This window comes from Jatropha curcas, chromosome 1 (assembly GCF_041381405.1).
Source record: "Jatropha curcas cultivar XTBG-Jc1 chromosome 1, XTBG_Jcur_1.0, whole genome shotgun sequence".
NCBI classification, from domain to species: domain Eukaryota; kingdom Viridiplantae; phylum Streptophyta; class Magnoliopsida; order Malpighiales; family Euphorbiaceae; genus Jatropha; species Jatropha curcas.
This window is the reverse complement of record NC_143151.1, coordinates 2,256,035-2,271,833: the sequence shown is the minus strand read 5'-3', so window position 1 is coordinate 2,271,833 and position 15,799 is coordinate 2,256,035. Positions and strand designations below refer to the sequence as shown.

The window sequence follows — 15,799 nt, the reverse complement described above, 5'->3', positions numbered from 1 at the left end:
AAATAACTTTATAAGAGTTTAATAATGACTTGTATTTTCATATTTCATTACGGTGAGAAGCATAATTATTATTACAATATAAAACTGCAGGACCATCACGGGTCTCTCACAAAATTCAAAAAGCTACAAAAAAAAAATCGCCAAAAGTATACAGTTACGGAAATTGCAAATGGAAATTGTTTGAGATATTGCTATGCTTTTTCCTTTTGTTAAAGTCTTTGTAATTAATTGATTGTAGTAGCTTCTTCTATGTAGGGGTGGCCACGGTTCCGGAACTGGCGGTTCTGGTTCCAGAATCGGCGGTTCCGGTTCCAAAAAAACTGGAACCGGAACCGAACCGAAAAAGTCCGGTTCCGGTTCCGGTTTGGAACCAGACGGTTCCGGTTCCGGTTCCGGTCCGGTGATAAAACCGACGGTTCCAATCGATTTTCCGGCGAATCACATAATTTTAAATTTTAAATTTTGAAGATCGATTTTCAAAATTTAATAAATTTGTGAAAGTTATTTGTAAAAAAAATACACCTAAAAAATTAAAAAATTCTACAATTAAATTTATTTTTTTAAAGACTTGAATATAATTATTTTTTACAAAAAAATTCTTCAACTGAAATTATTTTTTGTTTAAAAAAGTTTGAATATAATTTAAAAAAATATTGTAGAGAGAGTAAGTAGAGAGAGTAGAGATTTTTTTATAATGAATTTGTAAATGAAATGAGGTATTTATAATAAATTCAAAAAATTAATTTTTCAAAAATACCCTTGAAACTAGCCGTTATATAGCCGTTTATAGCTATTGGGAGGAATAATTAATAGATTTCACAATAAAATTTAAAAAAAAAAACACAACGTTCAGACCAATAATTATAAGAAGAATATGTATTTATTTTTTTATTTCATTTTTCTGTTGTCCCTTTGTAGGGTGTAGGCGTAGGGTTTATAATTTTATTGTGTCTAAGGTTGGGTGGACAGAGTGGTGGGGTACTGGGGTTTCTTTGCTCTAAAAGGAGCTTTTTTTTTTTTTTTTTTTGGTGTGACAGTTTATAAGAACCTCCGGTTCGAACCGGTTCGAACCGGCGGTTCTAACCGGCCGGAGAACCGGCTGTTCCAACCGGTTCCGACCGGTTTTCTGGAACCGCCGGTTCTGGTTCCAGAAAATCTGGAACCGGAACCGAACCGGAATATTCCGGTTCCGGTTCCGGTTCGTCCCGGTTCCGGTTCTCACCGGTTCTGGTTCCGGTTCCGGACCGGTTCGAACCGGCGGTTCCGGTTCCAGGAACCGTGATTTGGCCAAGCCTACTTCTATGACTTTTCCTTTTCTTTTTCTTTTCTCTCTTTTTTTTGCTTGGGTTGAACTTTAATTGACTAGAGAAGCTTCCTTGTCTCTTCCTATCCTCTCTCTTTTCCTATGAATTGCTCTCTCTTTTCCTTGAACTTGTACCTAATATTCAATTTATTCTTTTTTTTTCACCATTTTTGCCAAAAAAAAAAACTCGTTAAATTGTAAAAAATGATATCAAATTACCCATTTTTTAGCTTGGCTCAGGCAGCGAACTTCACGCAGTCAAAGAAAAAGAATATTATTCTCTCAATCAATAAAAAAACTCACGTTGACCTCAACTTTTAAATCTTCTTCTTTCAAACCTGCTTTCTCCATTACCCATGTCAACTCCATAACTATTCATATAATTTTCATCAGATCTTCTTCTTCTAAAGAGTTGGGCAATAGCACCAATGGTCCTTCCAAGAAAAGCAAAATGGGAAGGGTAGTAAGTAGAACGAAGGTTTACTTCCACCGTCTCCATAGCCAAATGCATCATCTTTTAATATCATGTCCTGGCAGCCAATAGTTCAAACATGATGATTGTACAAAATGCCAGTAAAGAAAAGGAAAAAGAAAAAATAAAAAATAAAGCAAAGATAATTTGAAAGACAATATATCATCGTTGTCAAGATATTATGGTTTTGAAAATGAGTGCTGTGTTGCTTATTCATATGTACATATTATGTATTTTTATCTATCTAACTATTAAATGAAATATCTAATTATTTATAAATTCAGATTCGAATGCTTCTATTTAATATTAAAAAAAGATATCTTACTACTTTAAATTCAAATTAAATTTTGAATTTTGAGAAAAAATGTATTTATTTCCATATTGATTAAAGTAAGTTCTAAGTATTTCCTTCAAATTCGATAGAATAAATAAATAAATGATATTTCCATATTTATTTGTTATTAAAGTTCTAAGTAATTTCCTTCAAATAAATAAATAAATAAAATTTATTTTATGTGTGAAAAACTTGGGTGAGTTAAAACCAACCTATAAAAAGCCCGTTAAAGCCCAAACCAAACCAACCAATAAAAGAGAAAAAGCGAAAAATAAAATATTATTATTATACCCAAAAAAAAAAAAAAAGTAAAAGAAGAAGAAGAAGCAGAGAAGGTGAAGGGTGATTCTCTTTCTCACTTGTTGCTTGCTTCCACTTCTATATTTCACCTTCACATCACTTTCTTGCTTTCAACAAATACTATAAATATCATTATTTCTTATTTCTGTTTGCTTCCCGAGTAAACAAACGAAAATTTACAATTTCTCTTTGTAAGTTTTACCAGCTCCCTTTCTGTCTCTGTTTAGTTTTGTCTTCAGCTTTATTTCTATGAGTTTTGTTGTTAAATAGCAAGAACAGTATTGCTGTTTGGTTTTATTTGCTTCAAATTTCATTTTGAATTAATGGGTCTTGCAGGATTCCGTTACTGATTTTCCTTTTCTTATTAGTCTTTTTTTTTTTTTTTTTTTTTTTTTTTTTTTTTTTTTAAATTTTTATAAATGGGATACTACGTGGGGATTGAGTTCAATTTAGGGGCTCTTCTTTTGACTGTTTACAATTAGGATTTTTTCCCTTTTCAATTTTGAGAAATTGGGAAAAAATGTCATCTTATCTGACTTTAATTTTTGGTCTAAGACGTTTCTTTTTGTTTCTGTTTGATTACCGAGAAAATGCTGGAAATTTAACTTTATCTCTTATAAAATCGATTTATAGATTTCAAGCTGAAAAATAGAAGAAATTTTGTTAATTATCTCCTTAATGTTTCTTTCTGTTTGGCTGCGGAGAGGTTGTAGAAAAGTGAAAAATATTAGTAAAATAGGTTGTTAGTTTACAAATGCTGGAAACTCAACTGCTGAGATTTCCACTTCCTTTTTTTGCTTCTTCTAATTGCTATTGCTGGAAATTAAAGAGATTTTTGTGGGTTGAAGATACTAGAAATTACTGTATAGTGTATACTTTTTAGTATACTAAATACTTTGTTATATATTTCTTTTTGGTTGTTGAGAAATGCTGTTTGATTGTTGGGAAAATGCGTTGAAGTGAAAGAAATTTCAGTCGCATATAATCTTGGACGGAAGTTGAATTTTATAACTAGGAAATACTGGAAATTGAATTGTAAATTTTCTCTTTTAACCTCTGCATCCATTTGATAGAAAAATGTAGAAGAGTAAAGAAATTGAAAATACAAAATCAGGAATTAGGATTTTAGAAGTTCAACTGCTATTTGTATTTATTTTTTACTGGGACTAGAATGGCGTAAATGTTGGTTTGAAATTTCTGTTCAGTTTTTGATTGAATTGGCCAATGGAGTCTTACAAACTTTTCCTGAAGAAAATGTAAGCTCAAAAGTTTGATGATTAATACCCACGTTTACAAATTTACTGCACTTGATTAACGTAATCTCACTTTTGCTATGCAAACATTTGTTTGCTCAAATCTAATTTGCATGAAAACTGCATAGAAGCTATACTATGGCAAGACAAATGAGTTCATGCCTTGTAAGTGCAAAGAACACAGATGCACAACAAGAGATTTGCTAAGATGGAACTCCCAGGAATTTTTGTGTGAAGGAAACTGTTGGGTTTAGCGAATGTTTGATTACAATCAGATGGTTGGATTCAAGAAAACAATTGAGGTAGTGCACTCATCTTATCACCACTAAGCTAACTGTTTTTTCTAGTATGATTTTGTGTTTGGTAGTTAGACTGAATGGAGGAAATATGATTCGTGTAGTGGACCCCAATTGTTGGATTGAGGTTTAGTTGAGTTTGGGTGTGACTTTGTCATTGGTAGCTATTACTGCTACCTTTTTCCTATTTTGTTCACTAGATTTGTTTGTGAGTGTTGAGTTGAACTTAGTGTATGTCTAACAGAGTTGTTTCCTTCAAGAGATGATGCAATGAGGCATATTTAAAATAAAACTGCTCCACAATAAAAGTACCTTAAACAATGAAAGAATATTCTCTCTTATCTCTGGTGTTTGACACGACTTTATGATTTTTTTTACCTCTGCTGCGACATTATATACAAAGCAAAGATAACACACTTTTTTTTTTTTTTTTTTTTTTAGTTTCTTCTTTCATGTCCTTCCTTCTGACCTTCTTTTTTAATAGTTACTTAGTTAGCATTGAACTTGAATTTTTTTGAGCCTTTCTTTTTTTTTTTTTTTTTTTTTTTTTTAAAGATTTCTACAAGCCTGGATTTGAAGATTTGCAAATAAGTTCACTTAGGGAAATGCATCTATGTCAATTTTTTATGGGTGCAATTGGTGCAATGTGATTGTTCTAAACAACTGCAATGAATGACCTGGTGCAGCTCTGAAGTTGAGAGATTATCATATCAGCCCAAATTAGGACTTCCAATTGCAATCTCAGAAGTAGGAAGGCTAACGCAGTACGCTGATCTGAGTTTCATAAGCAGAAGGCAGATCATAAATGGGAAACAAGCTGCAAAAGCCCCTAGGATCAGACAGGGTAGAAGAACAAGAACAGCAACAAGAAGAAGATTCAAACTTTACATGTGATTTATGCATTGAACCCAACCTATCAGACAGGAAATTTAAGAATGGTGGCTTGTGTAATCATCCTTTCTGCTTGGACTGCATATCCAAGTACATTGAAGTGAAAGTTGAAGGTTTCACTGGAAACATTGAATGCCCTGGACTGAACTGTGGGCAACCAATAGACCCTCTCTCGTGCAGGCCTATCATCTCAAAGCCACTATTTGAAAAATGGTCTGACCTTCTATGTGATTCCATGGTTTTAAGGTTCGAAAGGTGCTATTGTCCATATCAAGATTGCTCAGCTTTGGTTTTGAATGAATGCAAGTATAAACTTAAAAAAATAAAGTGTCCTAACTGTAAGAAACAATTCTGTTTTCGGTGCAAGATTCCATGGCATGCAGGATATGAGTGCAATGAGAGCGGACAATTGAGAGATAGTAATGATATTCTGGTTGGGGAACTTATAGAAGAGAAAAAGTGGACAAGATGTTACAATTGTGGTCACTCTGTTGAGCGAGTCAGTGGTTGCAGAGATATAAAATGCAAGTATGCTCTCTTCCTCTCTTCTCTGTGCGTGTATGTGGTTTTTCCTGTATAATAAAATTTGTGATTTACTTTATTCCTCCATTTTTCCTTACACAGCAAAATATGAATAGGAAAACGCACAGCACACGTACATGCACATTAAAGTATATTTACACAAATAATTATATATATTGCATAAAATTCATTATCTGATGTGTACTTAAATTATGATACCTACGAAGGTACAAGAAAAACTAATGATTTGGTGGTTTGATTTGGTCATAATCTATTGATAAGTGTATTACTTGTGTTGGCTCATAATTTTTAATAGATATTCAACAGATATTGAAGGATATGGTAAAAAGGATTAAGAAGATGACAGGTTTCCTTTAAGCAGTACTGTTTAGGGCCCATTTGGCACTACTATTATTAATATCAGATCTTGGGAAAAATTATGAGTACTCTTATTACTCCAGTAGATATTGATTTTGGCAATATAAGTTCTTTTTATGGGTTCAACACTAATTTTGGAAAAGCTCATACTTGAAGTTTTTCTCAAATCAACTTTAAGCTTTATAAAAACAATATTTGCAAGAAGTTGTTATTCATTGGCCCATGAGAATTTTTCCTAATTTTTTATCTCAAATTCTGCTATTGGCAATATCAATGCCATGCTAGGCCTTATTATGTTGTGCAACTATCTAGCTAAGGCTAAGTTCTTTCATCCTTAGCATTGTAAATAAAATGATTGATGAAGTGATAGTCATTTGACACTAATATTAACAGTCAAAAAGAATGTGGAATTGGAAAAATATCTGCATTTAGGCAGTTGTGACGGGTTGAAAAAACTAGGAATCATTATATATATTACCCCTAATCTATGTCTTTGATGTAAATTTGGTTTTCAATGCAGATGCGGGGTTCGATTTTGCCATCAATGTGGAGGAAGGCTCCATTTAGGTCCCTGTAACCACAAGTGTTGTGGAGACGCTTGCTGCATGCTATTTTTTCTGGTGGTGTTGATTACTTTCTGCTTTCTACTATATCATCAAGTAAAACTGCTGTCGCTGAAATAGCCAATGGGTACAGAAGTTTCTCCATTGAGCTTTGGTACGTACATGGTGGCATTTAGCTAATAGTTTTGTACATGATGCTTTTCTATTACTTCAAGAAAGTAGAATTACTACTAATTACCCCTTCAATTATTATTAGCATTGCAGTTGTGATATGCATACACATCCACTTATATAATGATTGACCATGCTATAAGGTAGCCTCTCCTTGTGCTTGTAGAGCAAAATCAGTGGCAATCTAAGGTTGCCTTTGTTATATTTCTGCATAGGAAGTTCTACATGGGAGATAATCTCTTTTCTTGATTTTTTTTATATTTATTTATTTATTTTGATAAGAGAAAATTATGATGGATTCATTGTGATGGCGAGGCATCTTTGTTATGCATTTGCATATATTTCTAATGCTTCGTTTGTTTCCGTAAAATAATTTACAAGAAAACATTTTTCGTAATTTTCAGGTGTTTGGAATGTTCAAGGAAATAAGTGTAACGGAAAATACTTTTCTAGTCAAAAGAACATTAAGTCATTTTTAAAGAAAATGACTTCCCCTTTTTAAGAGAAGAAAATATTTTTTGGATATTGATAAATTTATTATAACTTTGTAAATGTATATTTTTTAATTTATTAATTATCGGTAATCATTACCACGAATTATCATTTGCTACCACTAGTCACGGGCGATTTTCATGATTTACCATTATTTTATTTTTTTTCTCATATTTAATAATAAAATTTTTAGAATAGGAAATCTTTATTATAAGAAATATTTTCACGGTTAAAGATTTTAAAAATTTTTCGGAAATAAATGGAACATAAGCCAACATTTTAGGACTCTGCCCTCTAATATTCTTCCCACTAAATGGGATCAAAGCTATTCCACTAATCACCAATCAATTTAGAGAACCCAGGGCTTAAGAGCCCTCTGTTGAAATTTAAAGTGTCTTCTCTACTAATTGAGATTGAATATGTCCAAAAATAGATTTTCACATGAACACTGTGGTCTATCAATTTCATTTTCCATGCTTCATGACTCCCGCAATGGCATATTTTTAGGTTATCACTTTGAGGATTTTTATACGAAATTCACTTTCTTACACAAGTTATATGCACAGATTTGTTACTAATTTTTGAAGAGAATTGGAAATTAAGCTATTGAATTTGGCTTTCAATTGCAAATACCCCAATTATTGTTTCACAAATCAAGCCTTGTGGCTATTTTTACAAGCTCAATTCAATTCCCCAAATCACATTACTGATCATTGCTTTTTTTACAGATTCTTCTTCCTTGCTTCTTTTCTTAGTCTTTCCTGATAATCTTCAATTCCCTTAACACTTCCCTTACCACCTGAGGAACGCCCCGAGGAGTATTTTTATCCAAATCAGAGTTGAAGAAACGCGCAAAGGGAAGAAACCGTTCAATGGCTGGGATATCAACATTAAGCATGCACATGGAATGAATGTCTATATTAAAATCATATTCATGACACTCATAGTACAATTGACCTCTTTCTATATCTTGTTCGCAAATATAACAATGACAATAAGCCGCAGCTACATCGGAATTCTGTGATCTAAGGCCAAAAATGCGTTCACCACTTATCGTCTCAATTGCTTTTGGTAAAATGCAATCGACATGAACATCATAATGGCATTCATAACACTTATAGCTAACTGAGCTACCCACTTTCTCACAGAAGTTACAGAGATATTGGTAATTGTATCTGAAGGGAATGACAGTGAGATTAAGTCGATGAGAATGGTGTCTACTATGAAGAATTGTCGGCAAGAATTCATTGAGGAGATGGGTTCCGAATAGGCAATCGTAACAATCATATGAGACTTTTTGGCAGTTCTTGCATTTATATGTTTTTGGGAAGTCATAATGATTAGGTTTAACACTTCTCAGAAAAGGAGGACAGTCACTTACTTTTGAAGCAGACTCTGCACAAACTTTGTGAAGGGTAAATTCATCGCAATCTTCGCATTTATAGAAAGTGCCACGACAGGGCCTTGAGCATCTTCTACATTCAAATTCAATGTTTTTCTGCTGCTCATAAAAGTTCAACGCATGCAAGTGATCATTTGTCGGTTGTCTGATGTTGCTTTTTTCCAGGCTCTCAGTCTCCCTTGCATCATCTTCATCCTTTTTCTGCAGTAAAATGAACATTTCGGACACAATTTTCTGCACATCAAGTGAATTTTTGTCAACTCTAATCTTTGGCACTCGCTCAATATCATAACCGCGATTATTATTATTCTGGGTTCCGCATTCCATGATGATCAAATGAGCTTTTCTTGAACTTGCCAATTCTACCAATTTTTCGAGATGAGTACTGTGGGAGAGCGCAAGATTGAGGACAAGATTGATATTCAAACCGAGTTGGGTTGAAGTGATTTGACAAACAGTTTCGAAAGGTAAGTTGCTTGTTAATTCATCAGGAAGTTGGGTTGGTGTGATTAAGTTTAGAAGGGCTCTGGTGATATCATTTTGATCAATGAGAGGGTATTTCAGAAATGAAGCTAATTTGGCAGCAACTGTATCATTGGATTTTGAATCATCTATTACTGCTATGATCAATGGGGATTTTAATTTTAATTCTTCCATAATAATTTCCTCTTTTCTGGAAGAATATCCTATGAAACAGAAAGAACTCAAACATTCTAGCTATTTATCATTCTTTTTCTCCAAAAATGGAACCTAAATATTACTAATCCTCATCACTACTTAAAGCATATTGAGGCAATAAGAAATTCCAAACTTGTGAAAAGTTTAATTGAGTAATAATCTAAGAGCAAAGCAATTCCAAGCTTGTACGAAGTTTAACTGAGAAACAAGTAAAGAAATTCCCTTTAAGATAAACCAATAACACAAATGTTTTCACAAGTCCAAAGGTAAACTAATTAAGGGACTAATCCAACTTCCTCATACAAAGGTAATACTTGTGATCAAGCTGAAACTCTGTAACATAATCTGGATTTCCCTTCATATCCAAGAGAAGACCTCCAAATGAAATGAATAATTCCCTATGTCCAACAATAAAAAAAATAATAACAAAAAATAAAAAATCAAATCAATAAATTAAAAAAAAAAAAATCTAGACTTTGAGCACTTACGCTTTAACATCAGCTCCTGAACCTTCTTCTGTTATTTTGTATAATTTTCCATACATAATGTACTCGTACTTGTCTGCAATTGATCCTTCCTTACCCTAATTAAACACAACAAGTGAAATTTTATTATTTATATCATGTTAGTTGGAAATGGAAGATTTGAAAAAGAGAATGAGAAATTACATTTTTGTCCCTATGTTTTAGCATAATTAACACTTTGTCCTTGCATTTTAAAATTACCTTACTTTATCCTTCTAGTTCATTATTTGAGATTTAAGTACCCCAGTAAAATTAGAAGGACTAATCTTCTATGCATAAGAAATTAAAAAAAAAATTTCATTTTTGTTCCTATGTTTTGACATAATTAACTACCTTCAAAATAGTATAATTTTTTAAAATGAAAAAGAAAAGTTGTTAATCACGTCAAAATGTAGGGATAAAATCGTAATTTTTCTAAAAGAAAATTACCTGAATGTAATAACCGGTATCACCTGTTCCATCAGCATGAAGAGTGGGAGTAATGAGCAAAGCAAACTTATCTTTTATTTTAATTGGATAAATCTCTGTATTTACATCAAGTGTAATCTGCATTTCGAGCCTCTCGCTGTGTGCTTCTATGCGAGAAACTACACAGCCATGTCAAATTAGCTTTCTAAAATTTACACTGAAAGAAAAGAAATAAGTAGAATATGTTTACCTTTATCAAACTTTTTATCCATAGAATCAACTACAATTATGTCCTCCATTTCCTGAAATTTTCTTGGTAACCAAACAAAAATTGGAGAAAAAACAGAGAGAGAGAGAAACGAACCACAAAAAAGAAGGAAACCTGAATATATATATATATATATATATATATACATATAGATGCAGGGAGGGATGAGACGCATAGGGTTTAACCGTTAAGGAGTTTTCTTTCTTACGTATATTAGATATTTAATTACTGTTAGAACTCTTAAAAATAATAATTAATAAAATCCCACGTAATTAGGCACTTTTTTCCGAGAAGAAATTTGATAAAGTCTGTGCATTATGACTTATTTCTTTTTATTTTTTCAAATTTTAAAATCATCAGAAATTGTAGTAAAATGTAGGAATCTAAACATTATCTAATCTTGGATAGGGAGAGACTATTGGCATATTTAGATATCATCAGGTGGAGTTGATTCATAATTGTTGGTGTATCATAATTGACCTGTACATGTTTAGGCCTGGGATTGGAAAATATCAGAAATTTTTAAAGGTTCACCAACATGGTTTTGGTTGGGTTGATAAGAACTCCTGGAAGCATATTTTGCTGGAAGGACCAAAAAACACCCGAACATGGCAATTACAATTATTATTTTCCCTTTTCAATTTTGAGAAATTGGGAAAAAATGTCATCTTATCTGACTTTAATTTTTGTTCTAAGACGATTTCTTTTTGTTTCTGTTTGATTACCAAGAAAATGCTGGAAATTTAACTTATCTCTTATAAAATCAATTTATAGATTTCAAGTTGAAAAATAGTAGAAATTTTGTTAATTATCTCCTTAATGTTTCTTTCTGTTTGGCTGCGGAGAGGTTGTAGAAAAGTGAAAAATATTAGTAAAATAGGTTGTTAGTTTACAAATGCTGGAAACTCAACTGCTGAGATTTCCACTTCCTTTTTTTGCTTCTTCTAATTGCTATTGCTGGAAATTAAAGAGATTTTTGTGGGTTGAAGATACTAGAAATTACTGTATAGTGTATACTTTTTAGTATACTAAATACTTTGTTATATATTTCTGTTTGGTTGTTGAGAAATGCTGTTTGAATGTTGGGAAAATGCGTTGAAGTGAAAGAAATTTCAGTCGCATATAATCTTGGACGGAAGTTGAATTTTATTAGTAGGCAATACTGGAAATTGAATTGTAAATTTTCTCTTTTAACCTCTGCATCCATTTGATAGAAGAAATGTAGAAGAGTAAAGAAATTGAAAATACAAATATCAGGATTTAGGATTTTAGAAGTTCAACTGCTATTTGTATTTATTTTTTACTGAGATTACAATGGCGTAAATGTTGGGTTGAAATTTGTGTTCAGTTTTTGATTGAATTGGCCAATGGAGTCTTAAAAACTTTTCCTGAAGAAAATGTAAGCTCAAAAGTTTGATGATTAATACCCACGTTTACAAATTTACTGCACTTGATTAACCCAATCTCACTTTTGCTATGCAAACATTTGTTTGCTCAAATCTAATTTGCATGAAAACTGCATAGAAGCTATACTATGGCAAGACAAATGAGTTCATGCCTTGTAAGTGCAAAGAACACAGATGCACAACAAGAGATTTGCTAAGATGGAACTCCCAGGAATTTTTGTGTGAAGGAAACTGTTGGGTTTAGCGAATGTTTGATTACAATCAGATGGTTGGATTCAAGAAAACAATTGAGGTAGTGCACTCATCTTATCGCCACTAAGCTAACTGTTTTTTCTAGTATGATTTTGTGTTTGGTAGTTAGACCGAATGAGGCATATTTAAAATACAACTGCTCCACTATAAAAGTACCTTAAACGATGAAAGAATATTCTCTCTTATCTCTGGTGTTTGACACGACTTTATGATTTTTTTTACTTCTGCTGCCACATTATATACAAAGCAAAGATAACACACTTTTTTTATTTTTTTATTTTTTTATTTTTATTTCTTCTTTCATGTCCTTCCTTCCGACCTTCTTTTTTAATAGTTACTTAGTTAGCATTGAACTTGAATTTTTTTAACCCTTTCTTTTCTTTAGATTTCTACAAGCGTGGATTTGAAGATTTGCAAATAAGTTCACATCGAAGTAAAAGTTGAAGGTTTCACTGGAAACATTGATTGCCCTGGACTGAACTTTGGGCACCCAATAGACCCCTCTATCGTGCAGGTCTATCATCTCAAAGCCACTATTTGAAAAATGGTCTGAACTCCTCTGTGATTACATGGTTTTAAGGTTCGAAAGGTGCTATTGTCCGTATCAAGATTGCTCAGCTTTGGTTTTGAATGAATTCAAGTATAAACTTAAAAAAATAAGGTGTCCTATCTGTAAGAAACAATTCTGTTTTCGGTGCAAGATTCCATGGCATGCAGGATATGAGTGCAATGAGAGCGGACAATTGAGAGATAGTAATGATATTCTGGTTGGGGAACTTATAGAAGAGAAAAAGTGGACAAGATGTTACAATTGTGGTCACTCTGTTGAGCGAGTCAGTGGCTGCAGAGATATAAAATGCAAGTATGCTCTCTTCCTCTCTTCTCTGTGTGTGTATGTGGGTTTTCCTGTATAATAAAATTTGTGATTTACTTTATTCCTCCATTTTTCCTTACACAACAAAATATAAATAGGAAAACACACAGCACATTAAAGTATATTTACACAAATAATTCATCATCTGATGTGTACTTAAATTATGATACGTACGAAGCTACAAGAAAAACTAATGATTTGGTGGTTTGATTTGGTCATAATCTATTGATAAGTGTATTACTGGTGGTGGCTCATAATTTTTTAACAGATATTCAACAGATATTAAAGGACATGGTAAAACGGGTTAAGAAGGCGACAGGTTTCCTTTAAGCAGTACCGTTTAGGGCCCACTTTTTCCTTATTTTTTAATCTCAAATTCTGCTATTGGCAATATCAATGCCATGCTAGTCCTTATTATCTTGTGTAACTATCTAGCTAAGCCTAAGTTCTTTCATCATTTTGGAGCAGTAAGTATTGTAAATTTGACACTAATATTAACAGTCAAAAAGAATGAGGAATTGGAAAAATATCTGCATTTAGGCAGTTGTGACGGGTTGAACAAACTAGGAATCGTTATATATATTACCCATAATCTATGTCTTTGATGTAAATTTGGTTTTTAATGCAGATGCGGGGTTCGATTTTGCCATCAATGTGGAGGACGGCTTCATTTAGGTCCGTGTAACCACAAGTGTTGTGGAGACGCTTGCTGCATGCTACTTTTTCTGGTGGTGTTGATTACTTTCTGCTTTCTACTATATCATCAAGTAAAACTGCTGTCGCTGAAATAGCCAATGGATACAGAAGTTTCTCCATTGAGCTTTGGTACGTACATGGTGGCATTTAGCTAATAGTTTTGTACATGATGCTTTTCTATTACTTCAGGAAAGTAGAATTACTACTAATTACCCCTTTAATTATTATTAGCATTGCAGCTGTGATATGCATACACAACCACTTATATAATGATTGACCATGCTATAAGGTAGCCTCTCCTTGTGCTTGTAGAGCTAAATCATATGGCAATCTAAGGTTGACTTTGTTATATTTCCGCATAGGAAGTTCTCATGGCATATAATCTCTTTTCTTTTTCATGAGATAAGAAACTCTTTGCGAGGGCGGGGCTTCTTTTGTTAAATGGATTATCAACGGTCCTGGAGAAAAAAAAAAAAAAAAGGAAAGAAAATAAGTTTTAGCTGATTCTCTTAAATGAAAAAAAAATCAATGGCGTAATCCATAAATTTGACCATGTACTTTCGACGATTATCCTTGTAGCCCATGAACTTTACAGGGAACACATTATGATTATGTATTTTCACATTTCAATAGTAATTATGTCCCTCTCCAAAATGAAATTTGAAAGTATAGCATTATTATTAAACCTCTATAAGGATATTTTATTTTGGCAAATGACATAGCTATTACTGAAATGTGAAATGTAAGGTCAGAATTGATTAGAATTTTAGTAAAATTCAGGGGCTACAATGATAATCGATGAAAATTCAAAGTCAAATTTATGCATTTTGCCAAAAATCAATTTTATCTTTCAACATGGCTGAAGCAATTGTCCAAGTAGCTTACCAGTGATGCAGGTATTCAATGTAATGACCAGTTTTCCTTAACTCAGCCTGGCTGACAATCTTATCCTTATCCTCATCAAATTTCCTTAAAATATTCCTTAATATCTCATCATTCACATTATAAAGCCTTCGTCTCCTCAATTCTTCTTTGATTAACATTTTCCTGCTAATAATAGTATCAATGGCTTGGCTTTCAATAGGCATGCACATGGAATGAATGTCTACAAATTCAAAACCATATTCATGACACTCATAGTACAATTGACCTCTTTCTATATCTTGGTGGCAAATATCACAATGATAATAAGCCGCAGCTACATCGGAATTCCGTGATGTAAGGACAAAAATGTGTTCACCATTTTTTGTCTTAATGGCTTTTGGTAAAATGCAATCCACATGAACATCATAATTGCATTCATAACACTTATAGCTAACTGAGCTACCCACTTTCTCGCAGAAGTTACAGAGATATTGGTAATTGTATCTGAAGGGAATGACAGTGAGATTAAGTCGATGATAATGGTGTCTACTATGAAGATTTGTTGGCAAGAATTCATGGCTGAGATGGGTTCCGAATAGGCAATCGTAACAATCATATGAGAATTTTTGGCAGTTCTTGCATTTATATGTTTTTGGGAAGTCATAGTGATTAGGTTTAACACTTCTCAGAAAAGGAGGACAGTCACTTACTTTTGAAGCAGACTCTGCACAAACTTTGTGAAGGGTAAATTCATTGCAATCTTCGCATTTATAGAAAGTGCCATCACAGGGTCTTGAGCATCTTCTACATTCAAATTCAATGTTTTTCTGCTGCTCATAAAAGTTTAACGCATGCAAGTGATCATTTGTCGGTTGTCTGATGTTGCTTTTTTCCAGGCTCTCAGTCTCCCTTGCATCATCTTCATCCTTTTTCTCCAGTAAAATGAACATTTCGGACACAATTTTCTTCACATCAAGTGAATTTTTATCAACTCTAATCTTTGGCACTCGCTCAATATCATAACCGCGATTATTCTTATTCTGGGTTCCGCATTCCATGATGATCAAATGAGCTTTTCTTGAACTTGCCAATTCTACCAATTTTTCGAGATGAGTACTGTGGGAGAGCGTAAGATTGAGGACAAGATTGATATTCAAACCGAGTTGGGTTGAAGTGATTTGACGAACAGTTTCGAAAGGTAAGTTGCTTGTTAATTCATCAGGGAGTTGGGTTGGTGGGATTAAGTTTAGAAGGGCTCTGGTGATATCATCTTGATCAATGAGAGGGTATTTCAGAAATGAAGCTAATTTGGCAGCAACTGTATCATTGGATTTTGAATCATCTATTACTGCTATGATCAATGGGGATTTTAATTTTAATTCTTCCATAATAATTTCCTCTTTTCTGGGAAAATATCCTATTAAACATTCTAGCTATTTATCATTCTTTTTC

The 15,799-nt window shown here is 33.0% G+C and overlaps 3 protein-coding genes and 1 pseudogene across 10 annotated transcripts; 2 read left to right on the top strand and 2 right to left on the bottom strand.

Moving 5' to 3' along the window:
* Window positions 1-2,392: 2,392 nt before the first annotated feature.
* Window positions 2,393-7,991, top strand: LOC119369982 (E3 ubiquitin-protein ligase RSL1). 7 transcript variants are annotated; one of them, XM_089720526.1, is made up of 4 exons: window positions 2,447-2,600; window positions 3,794-3,964; window positions 4,645-5,377; window positions 6,270-6,734. In XM_089720526.1, exons 3-4 carry the CDS (start codon window positions 4,764-4,766, stop codon window positions 6,430-6,432), a joined length of 777 nt encoding a protein of 258 aa, XP_089576652.1. In that variant the 5' UTR covers window positions 2,447-2,600; window positions 3,794-3,964; window positions 4,645-4,763; the 3' UTR covers window positions 6,433-6,734. The 7 variants fall into 7 exon arrangements, with proteins under 7 accessions (XP_089576656.1, XP_089576652.1, XP_089576648.1 ...); XM_089720522.1 differs by having other exon boundaries at window positions 2,458-2,600; window positions 3,791-3,964; XM_089720516.1 differs by lacking the exon at window positions 2,447-2,600 and adding an exon at window positions 7,704-7,991 and having other exon boundaries at window positions 2,610-3,964; window positions 6,270-6,466.
* LOC105628362 (DNA-directed RNA polymerases II and V subunit 8A) lies at window positions 7,476-10,345 on the bottom strand. Its single transcript, XM_089720533.1, has 4 exons — window positions 10,238-10,345; window positions 10,009-10,166; window positions 9,544-9,638; window positions 7,476-9,453 (listed from the first exon to the last, which is right to left on the bottom strand). Exons 1-4 carry the CDS (start codon window positions 10,284-10,286, stop codon window positions 9,339-9,341), a joined length of 417 nt encoding a protein of 138 aa, XP_089576659.1. The 5' UTR covers window positions 10,287-10,345; the 3' UTR covers window positions 7,476-9,338.
* Window positions 10,346-11,809: 1,464 nt separating this feature from the next.
* Window positions 11,810-13,578, top strand: LOC149498799 (E3 ubiquitin-protein ligase RSL1-like; annotated as a pseudogene). Its single transcript, XR_016319658.1, has 3 exons — window positions 11,810-11,816; window positions 12,336-12,775; window positions 13,416-13,578. The product of XR_016319658.1 is annotated as an E3 ubiquitin-protein ligase RSL1-like (transcript).
* LOC149498798 (uncharacterized) lies at window positions 13,260-15,779 on the bottom strand. Its single transcript, XM_089720512.1, has 2 exons — window positions 14,369-15,779; window positions 13,260-13,941 (listed from the first exon to the last, which is right to left on the bottom strand). Exons 1-2 carry the CDS (start codon window positions 15,733-15,735, stop codon window positions 13,830-13,832), a joined length of 1,479 nt encoding a protein of 492 aa, XP_089576638.1. The 5' UTR covers window positions 15,736-15,779; the 3' UTR covers window positions 13,260-13,829.
* Window positions 15,780-15,799: the final 20 nt, after the last annotated feature.